Raw genomic sequence first — 9,768 nt, 5'->3', positions numbered from 1 at the left:
CTAATATGGTCATGGTCAAATGTCATTAATTTGGCAGGATGTTAGGAAGTGCAGCCTAGTTTCCACCTAATTTTGTTGGCGATACATTTCAATAAAAAATGTTATATTTCAATTTAAGGGCTTTATTGGTATGGAAAACATATGTTAACATTGCCAAAGCATGTGAAGTAGATAATAAACAAAAGTTAAATAAACAATACAAAAATTACAGTAAACATTACACTTCCTCTCTCTCTCTCTCGCTCTCTCAGTGACGTCAAGTATCAGCTGACTGTTTTGTTTCGCTATAGACTCCGCAGCAATCAGCAAGGAAGGCATAGCACAACATCAGAGGACTCAAGTAACTTCTTATTATTACAAAAAGCTGGGCTTTGATCTGCCAAAAATTTATATGAACTACGTTGAAATATATTTTCAATTCATACAGGGATCTTTTGCCTCGTTTACAAAACGGTTTGACCTGCGTGAAATATGCCTTCAGAGAAGACATTCAAACAAAGGAGGACATTTGGTATGTAGCCTATTAGTAAAGCAGGTTTTATCATTGAAGTTGTCTAATTGTATAGATTATTTCGATTATTATCAAATTTAGTGGCTTCTTATTTCAGTGTCAGCTTTTATTTGGAGAACAGATGGTTTCCCAATTTCCCCTAGTAGGCCAGGCCTAGTGTCTGAATAGTTAATCAGATCAGACGGATTGCAAATATGGTGTTGTTGTGTTTAGTTTGTATGCTGTAGCATATAATGTATGTCTCTGTAAAGTGTGAGCGAGTGGCAGCAAAACGTTAAATGGATTATCTTATGCTCAGCTTGTTTGTGACAGAGATGTTAAAAAACAACAAGTAGCCTATATTACTCTTCTCGAAAAGCAGTAAAGTGCGCTGCATGATTGGGGGATGGGACGTATTGCGTAGGTTAAAGGAAGGCCTAGAGGAAAGGGACAAAAACAAATGTCTGTAACCTCTGAGACTTTATCATGTAGGCCTAGACCTAGATAACAATCCAAATATTAATTGTCGTGTTAACTTCGGTTTCTGCCAATAGGCCTTTGTGTCGATACATTTTTGCGTCTGCGATAAGGCCCCTTGTTTACTTGTAGACTTCGCGAAAGTCAGCTCTTTGGCGATAAAAGCCATGTAGCCAAAATATCGGTTAGTTACCATTTCCTGCATTGGCTACGAAGGTTTCCTATTTCTTTGAATTTGGCCAATTTGTCGTCACTGTAAATGACTGCTGCCTCAGTGCCTGTACAAATGCCAGGCGCTGCATAAGGCCTAGGCTATATAAAGTATCTGATGTCATAGAACACTTCTTCAAAACAATTCAGACCAAACGTCAGTCTTCAACGTTTCCATGTGGCCGTGTCCTAACAGAACATTTGCGCAATATCACCACGTGAGAATGAGAGCACTGACTGAACACGTGCAGTGTTTATGAAGAACATAAACATCTTACCAGTTACAATGTTGCTGTAAAATGCAACTATTTTACACTGCAGTAGTTACCACAGGGGATGATGTAGTTATTACATTGGTTATTATTATATTATTGTAGTTATACATAACGTACATCTATGGATTGGAAAGTGAAATCTAAAAAGTTAAGTTACGTTCACATAGTGTGTAGAGTTGACCAGCTATGCCAAAATATGTGGCTATGAAGTCATGAGTAGGCTAGATCTATGCTTATAGAGGCTACAGACGTGAAATGTGTCCACTTTCGTAATAACTTTTTTTAACAGGGTTTGTGAAAATAGAGATGGATGTAAACAAGCTTTTTATTTTCCTTCTGTTATATTTCATTCCAAATGTTGAGCAACAAATTGGTACACTGGCTGGTAGCCCAGAGGTAGCCAGAGCTTCCTTGTTTCTCTAACTGCTCTGGCATTTAACCTGTTAAACTGCAAGTATTTATAATAATTGAAAAGTTACTTATCATTTGAAAGCTACAGACCTTGTCGTTTTGGAAATTGAACTCAAATCTTACTGCTGACAATGTCATAAGGTCTGACATTTAATCTGACATAAAATCCCCTTGGAACAGTAATTTGTGACATATTTTATTTCAGACCTAGACATTCAAATCTCTTATTCCCCCTCCCCGAATGTAAAACAAATCAAAAACAGTATATTGCAGGGGTTATTGGCCTGCTGTATCTCAGGCTCTGTAGTAGTCACATTGTTTCTGACACCTTTATCAGAATCCCACAGTTCTTTCCAACAATACTAAGCAGTTCTAACAGTGGGGTGGCAGGTAGCCTGGCGGTAAAGAGCGTTGGGCCAGTAACTGAAAGGCCAGTAAGCTGCCATTCTGCCATTGAGCAAGGCAGTTAACCCCCAACAACAACTGCTCTCCAGGCTCCTATGACGTGGATGTCGATTTAAGGCAGCCCCCCGCAGCTCTCTGATTCAGAGGGGTTAGGTTAAATGTGGAAGACACATTTTGGTTGTGCAACTGACTAGGTATCCCCCCTTTCCTAAGCATGTGTTTGTAGGACTTATCGTTTTGAAACAGAAATGTACTTTATGAGGGTAGTAAACAATATTAAGCGTTGTTTAGAAAATGCCACCAGAGGGCGTCAGAGTTTAAGAGGTTAACTCATTACAGAGGTAAATGTGGAACAAAAGCCTTTACTCATCTGAAATAACAATTTGTCTGAACTATCACTTTAAGTCTGTTGGATTTACTTAAGAGCAAAGTGAACAATCAGTACTGTAAGCATCTGTTTCTCTAGTGTATTTCTGGATAGAAACATTTACATTTTAGTCATTTAGCAGACACTCTTATCCAGAGCGACTTACAGTTAGTGAGTGCATACATTATTTTTATTTATTTTCATACTGGCCCCCCATGGGAATTGAAGCCACAACCCTGGCGTTGCAAACGCCATGCTCTACCAACTGAGCAACATCCCTGCCGGCCATTCCCTCCCCTACCCTGGACGACGCTGGGCCAATTGTGCGCCGCCCCATGGGTCTCCCGGTCGCGGCCGGCTACGACAGAGCCTGGATTCGAACCAGGATCTCTAGTGGCACAGCTAGCACTCGGGAGAAAGGCAACAATATGAACATTTTGAACATTTTACTCCATTTTAGTGGAGTAATTGGGATCAGGCAGTTCATCCTTCCAGGCATTTGTGTTATTGTTGTTTCTTCTGTCAGTCTGTCAGAACTAACCCAGACCAGGGTTTGAGTGTAAACAAAGGGGCCCAAGGCGTTATCTGGTGCCATGGAAACAGTAGTTTTGGCCTTGTTGCAAATGGTCACGGAGGTGCAAAGTTCAGCTGGGCTGGATTAGTGCCGATAATGTTCACTTACTGTTTCGTTTAGGGTCTGAGTTGATTCAGCACCTGGTGGTTTGCTGCACTGATTGTATTGTCTAGAAACATAGGAGGTTTGAGATAACATGCTACCATATATTTTCCCATTGATTTGTCATCTCACCTGTTCTCTCTTCCTTGTGTCCACAGAGCAGAGAGTAGATGATGTGAGACTGATTCGAGAGCAGCACCCCAACAAGATCCCGGTTAGTATCACATCTATTGCCACAACAATTCTAAAGTATACATGAACAAAAAATATTCCTCAATACAGACCCACCCTTGCTTCCCTCCACACACTGAAGGTATCCTCCCTAGCGGTTATTCTCATGAATAATAGGTAGAAGGGTGTGGAACTGTCTCTGTGTTAGCCATGTGTCAGGACCCAAGCAGACCACATAGTAGATTGAATATCGCTCTAACCTTCCATCTGCTGCCTCTCTCCCCTCCTCCACCCAGATGTACACACACACACACACAAAGACACTGAGAGCCTAACAGAGCCTCATTTACAGTACATGACTGCTTCCTGAGCCTTTCCTTTGTCTCTCCAGTGGTCACAAAGTGCTGAGTAATGCCCCTCCCCCTCTGACTAATACTAGCTGTGTCTTGGTATTGCCCCCCCCCCCCCCCCCCCTCTCTCTGACTAACACTAGCTGTGTCTTGGTATAAGACATTTCCTCTGCTTCTTTTCAGGTCATCATCGAGAGATACAAGGGAGAAAAACAGCTGCCCATCCTGGATAAAACCAAGTTCCTGGTTCCTGACCATGTCAACATGAGTGAACTGATCAAAATCATCAGGTACTCCTTCAGGATGTTACATTATCGTCTATTAACTTCTCTGTATTTACTGACATCAATTTATCAGTCATTTAATCACTAAAGCAAATTTACTTAGTTGATCTTATAAATAATAATACAAATGTGAGGATCTGATACACTATCTACTCTCTGTCTATCTGTGTAAGTGAGGATATTATGTGCTAAACTCTCTGTCTGTATGCTTGCCCCACTAGGAGGCGCCTCCAGCTGAACTCCAACCAGGCCTTCTTCCTGCTGGTGAACGGCCACAGCATGGTCTCCGTGTCGGCAGCCATCGCTGAGGTGTACGATCGCGAGAAGGACGACGATGGCTTCCTCTACATGGTGTACGCCTCGCAGGAGACCTTCGGAACCGTGGCCCCCCAGTAACAGCCTCCCACCAGTGCTCGGACAATGATACCACCCCCTCCCTCCCTGATCCTTCGTTCCTAAATACAGATCGATCCCCCCTGCCTTCCCTCGAACCCTTGCTTACAACCTTAGCCAAGACAATAGGAACCAGACAGACCTCTTCTCCCATGCCCTTACGGGCCCCTTATAGATATTAAAAGCTATGTCCTGCACCTTCTCATACTCTGCCCCCTACCCATTACTCAAAACCTCTCCCCGTACATCCATTACTCAAAATCTCCCCGTACATCCATTACTCAAAATCTCTCCCCGTACATCCATTACTCAAAACCTCTCCCCGTACATCCATTACTCAAAATCTCCCCGTACATCCATTACTCAAAACCTCTCCCCGTACATCCATTACTCAAAATCTCCCCGTACATCCATTACTCAAAACCTTTCCTTGTACATCCATTACTCAAAACCACTCCCCGTACATCCATTACTCAGAACCTCTCCCCATACATCCAGCCATGTGTTTAAGAAAAGAGATTCAATAGTTATGTTTGGTGTATAGAATGGATGAGTATAGCAGAGATGATTGCCAGCTCAGGTTGAGTTCGCTCCCACAAGACTCAAACAATTTACATTTTAGTCATTTGGCAGATGCTCTTATCCAGAGCGACTTACAGTTAGTGAGTGCATACATTTTCATACTGGCCCCACGTGGGAAACGAACCCACAACCCTGGCGTTGCAAGCGCCATGCTCTACCAACTGAGCTACAGCTTAAATCCCTGCTTGAGTCCATCATGGTTGAGTTCAGGTATACAGAAATCTCCAAATTTTATTTTCCACTTGTTGGGTTTGCTAAACTTGAATGAGCTCAGTCTTTTGGAAGAAGCTTCAATCACAACAACAGCTGCTAAGGAATTTGCTAACAGTTTAGTTAAACCGTTAAATCCATTTTGACTGACATGGGACATATTACTTCCACAAGAACATGTTTCATCATGTGTTAAAAGTCTCCTATAATTGGTGACTCAGGCCAATAATCTTAATCCTCTTTAGACTTTCCTTTAGCAACTTGGTTGAATATTCTAGGCCAAATATAGGCTTCATTATATTTACACAAGTTTTTAAGGATAACATGTTCATGTTTGTTCAGTTTAGCAGTTCACCTCCCCCTCTGTTGCTCAGTTGAGCTACTTGATAAGGGTTGTGGGTTCAGAGATGATTTTACTTTGCTCCTAAAAATAAGGTCCTTTTTCTAATGATTTTTTATTTTCCCGCGCTTTGTTGTAAACATCTCCACATAGAAGAGATGTGAGGGACTCCTGGTTAATTTTTATAAAAATGCTACCGAAAACCTGCTATGATGATTGTAATAAGAAATTTGCCTCCGTGTACAGCATGATGATCGAATTGCACGTGTGTGAAAGGGTCACTGATGTGGGATAATGCTGATGTCAGAAGTAAGGTGTGGGGTTGGTGGTTGTTTTGGACTGGGCGGGCATCACGGCCGGGTCTGTCCACCAACCAACTGTCCATCCCTCCCCCTCCTAGACCTGCCCTAGGGCTCCGAACAGTACTCGTCCCTGGGTGGTATCACGGCCGGGTCTGTCCATCCCTCCCCCTCCTAGACCTGCCCTAGGGCTCCGAACAGTACTCGTCCCTGGGCGGGCATCACGGCCGGGTCTGTCCATCCCTCCCCCTCCTAGACCTGCCCTAGGGCTCCGAACAGTACTCGTCCCTGGGTGGTATCACGGCCGGGTCTGTCCATCCCTTCCCCTCCTAGACCTGCCCTAGGGCTCCGAACAGTACTCGTCCCTGGGTGGTATCACGGCCGGGTCTGTCCATCCCTCCCCCTCCTAGACCTGCCCTAGGGCTCCGAACAGTACTCGTCCCTGGGCGGGCATCACGGCCGGGTCTGTCCATCCCTCCCCCTCCTAGACCTGCCCTAGGGCTCCGAACAGTACTCGTCCCTGGGTGGTATCACGGCCGGGTCTGTCCATCCCTCCCCCTCCTAGACCTGCCCTAGGGCTCCGAACAGTACTCGTCCCTGGGTGGTATCACGGCCGGGTCTGTCCATCCCTCCCCCTCCTAGACCTGCCCTAGGGCTCCGAACAGTACTCGTCCCTGGGTGGTATCACGGCCGGGTCTGTCCATCCCTCCCCCTCCTAGACCTGCCCTAGGGCTCCGAACAGTACTCGTCCCTGGGTGGTATCACGCTTTTAGAATATTCAATTTGTTTAATAGAGGGTTATTTACGCCTTTATAATGTGTACTGACTGTTGTGCTTTTCCCTCTCGCTGTCCTCTCAACTGCTTAAATGTTAGATACCTTTTTATCTCAGCATTTTTGGCAGTTAATCTTTCTTTCTTTTGTTTTTATTTAATGTGATGTTACTTCCTTGTACAAATGTCCATATGCTATACGTGTGTGTGTGTAATGAATAAGAATAATTCTATGATCAGTTTGATTGAGGGTTTAATAACAGAGGAATTGTGCAGTTTTATCAGCCCAATGTTCCTCTGCATGCTCCACTGTTTGCCGCTCTCATTCTTCATATTCACAGCAATATTACACAACCTTTTATTGTATTTGTTGGTATTTTATGAATAAAACAAACCAAAACTATGTAAAGGTGGTGTGTATTCCCCATCTAGAACTCCTATCCTGATGTTAGAATTAGATAAAATACTGATCACAGAGAAACACAAATGTTGCCATGAAATCAGAAAACATTTTAATGTATTTTACAATGTTTTTGATGCAGTATATAAAACAAACAATTCTTAACACACTACACCATACAATACAAAAATCGTACATAAAAATGAACAAGTGATTTGCCCTTCAAGCTCAAATCTGCTTCAAAATAAAACCAAATGTTTTAAAACACCTTTTAAAAGCACAAAATGTTTACTTGAGAGCAAGCAACATATATAGCTATTGACTAAGAAGATAGCTATGTTACATTCAAATAATACCAGCTAATAATATTTGTCTTTGGGACAGGGGGGTGTCATGTATGTTTGACAACAATCTCATTGGTACCAAGTAAGGCGAAACAGTTCCAGAATAAAAAATATGGTATCATTTTATTATGGCCATACATTTTCTTTAGTAAATGATTGTACCATGCAGGGTTACTAAGGCATCCAGGAAGCACAGCTTAGTGCACAAACATGATTTCCAATGGTCAATCATTTCACTCTTTTTCATTTGAATTATATAATGAAGACGGTTGGTGGTTTACACAACATGTTTGCAGCATGAACCAGGGTGTATTCATTAGGCACAATGTTACAGAACAATGTAAAAACAAATGCACCACCAGAGAATCATGTCTGCTCTGTGACCGTGGTGCATGCTAGTTCTGTATGTGGTGTAGTGTTACAGTAATGTGCCCACTGTAAGCTATTACTCCCTTGAGAAATTGACAGTATGGATGTGGTAAAAAGATTTGACCACCAAACTTTGACACTTTTTATACTAAATACAACATTCCCTAGCATGCAATACTGTACAGATAGTCAGATACAATTCTTTAATCTTCAGTCCTCAGACCAGATATCACATCCATCTGAATAGAACTACTGTAAATCTGTTTCCTTTTTCAACCAAAGGGATCCTGATTTTGTCAAAGTCTTAAAGAGCAACTGCCCCTAAAAAACACCTTCTCATTTAGAAAACAGCCTGTGGCATCGATATGAGTCAGAAACATTTATTATACTGTCAAAATTGACTATGAAATAGGATAATTTTGGTCATAAAGTCAGTCTCGTCCAAAACAGAGTTTTGTAAGTCTTGTGGTCGTGACTGCATCACAACGTAAATGAAGGTTGGGTTTGCTTCAATCCTGCCCACGTGCCCACAGCTGACAGCACACAAGTAATCATCAATCCAGAGTGGAGCTGCACGCGACCCAATCGTAATGCCTGTGGTAAATTTGGGTTGACTTTGGATATCCCTATGGGGCTAGTTATGGAGCATCTGTAAATTACACAATACAGTGAGGGAAAAAAGTATTTGATCCCCTGCTGATTTTGTACGTTTGCCCACTGACAAAGACATGATCAGTCTATAATTTTAATGGTAGGTTTATTTGAACAGTGAGAGACAGAATAACAACAACAAAAATCCAGAAAAACGCATGTCAAAAATGTTATAAATTGATTTGCATTTTAATGAGGGAAATAAGTATTTGACCCCTCTGCAAAAAAGTACTTAGTACTTGGTGGCAAAACCCTTGTTGGCAATCACAGAGGTCAGACGTTTCTTGTAGTTGGCCACCAGGTTTGCACACATCTCAGGAGGGATTTTATTCAACTCCTCTTTGCAGATCTTCTCCAAGTCATTAAGGTTTCGAGGCTGACGTTTGGCAACTCGAACGTTCAGCTCCCTCCACAGATTTTCTATGGGATTAAGGTCTGGAGACTGGCTAGGCCACTGCAGGACCGTAATGTGCTTCTTCTTGAGCCACTCCTTTGTTGCCTTGGCCGTGTGTTTTGGGTCATTGTCATGCTGGAATACCCATCCACGACCCATTTTCAATGCCCTGGCTGAGGGAAGGAGGTTCTCACCCAAGATTTGACAGTACATGGCCCCGTCCATCATCCCTTTGATGCGGTGAAGTTGTCCTGTCCCCTTAGCAGAAAAACACCCCCAAAGCATAATGTTTCCACCTCCATGTTTGACGGTGGGGATGGTGTTCTTGGGGTCATAGGCAGCATTCCTCCTCCTCCAAGCACGGCGAGTTGAGTTGATGCCAAAGAGCTCCATTATGGTCTCATCTGACCACAACAATTTCACCCAGTTCTCTTCTGAATCATTCAGATGTTCATTGGCAAACTTCAGACGGCCCTGTATATGTGCTTTCTTGAGCAGGGGGACCTTGCGGGCGCTGCAGGATTTCAGTCCTTCACGGCGTAGTGTGTTACCAATTGTTTTCTTGGTGACTATGGTCCCAGCTGCCTTGAGATCATTGACAAGATCCTCCCGTGTAGTTCTGGGCTGATTCCTCACCGTTCTCATGATCATTGCAACTCCACGAGGTGAGATCTTGCATGGAGCCCCAGGCCGAAGGAGATTGACAGTACTTTTGTGTTTCTTCCATTTGCGAATAATCACACCAACTGTTGTCACCTTCTCACCAAGCTGCTTGGCGATGGTTTTGTAGCCCATTCCAGCCTTGTGTAGGTCTACAATCTTGTCCCTGACTTCCTTGGAGAGCTCTTTGGTCTTGGCCATGGTGGAGAGTTTGGAATCTGATTGATTGATTGCTTCT

The 9,768-nt window shown here is 43.1% G+C and overlaps 1 protein-coding gene across 2 annotated transcripts; it reads left to right on the top strand.

Annotated features, from left to right (window-relative positions):
- The first annotated feature begins 249 nt into the window (after positions 1-249).
- Positions 250-7,115, top strand: LOC311135502 (microtubule-associated protein 1 light chain 3 beta-like). Of its 2 annotated transcripts, XR_014613773.1 has the most exons (5): positions 284-511; positions 3,470-3,525; positions 4,016-4,122; positions 4,338-6,140; positions 6,606-7,115. XR_014613773.1 is itself a non-coding variant. In XM_084169499.1 (4 exons), the coding sequence occupies exons 1-4, from the start codon at positions 472-474 to the stop codon at positions 4,510-4,512; spliced, it is 378 nt and encodes a 125-aa protein (XP_084025625.1). In that variant the 5' UTR covers positions 250-471; the 3' UTR covers positions 4,513-7,115. The 2 variants fall into 2 exon arrangements, 1 of the variants encoding a protein (XP_084025625.1); XM_084169499.1 differs by having other exon boundaries at positions 250-511; positions 4,338-7,115.
- The last annotated feature ends 2,653 nt before the right edge of the window (positions 7,116-9,768 follow it).

The sequence above is a fragment of the Coregonus lavaretus genome, assembly GCF_964263955.1.
Source record: "Coregonus lavaretus genome assembly, chromosome: 9".
NCBI lineage: Eukaryota > Metazoa > Chordata > Actinopteri > Salmoniformes > Salmonidae > Coregonus > Coregonus lavaretus.
Note: the sequence above shows the minus strand (reverse complement) of the source record. Positions and strands in the feature narration are given on the sequence as shown.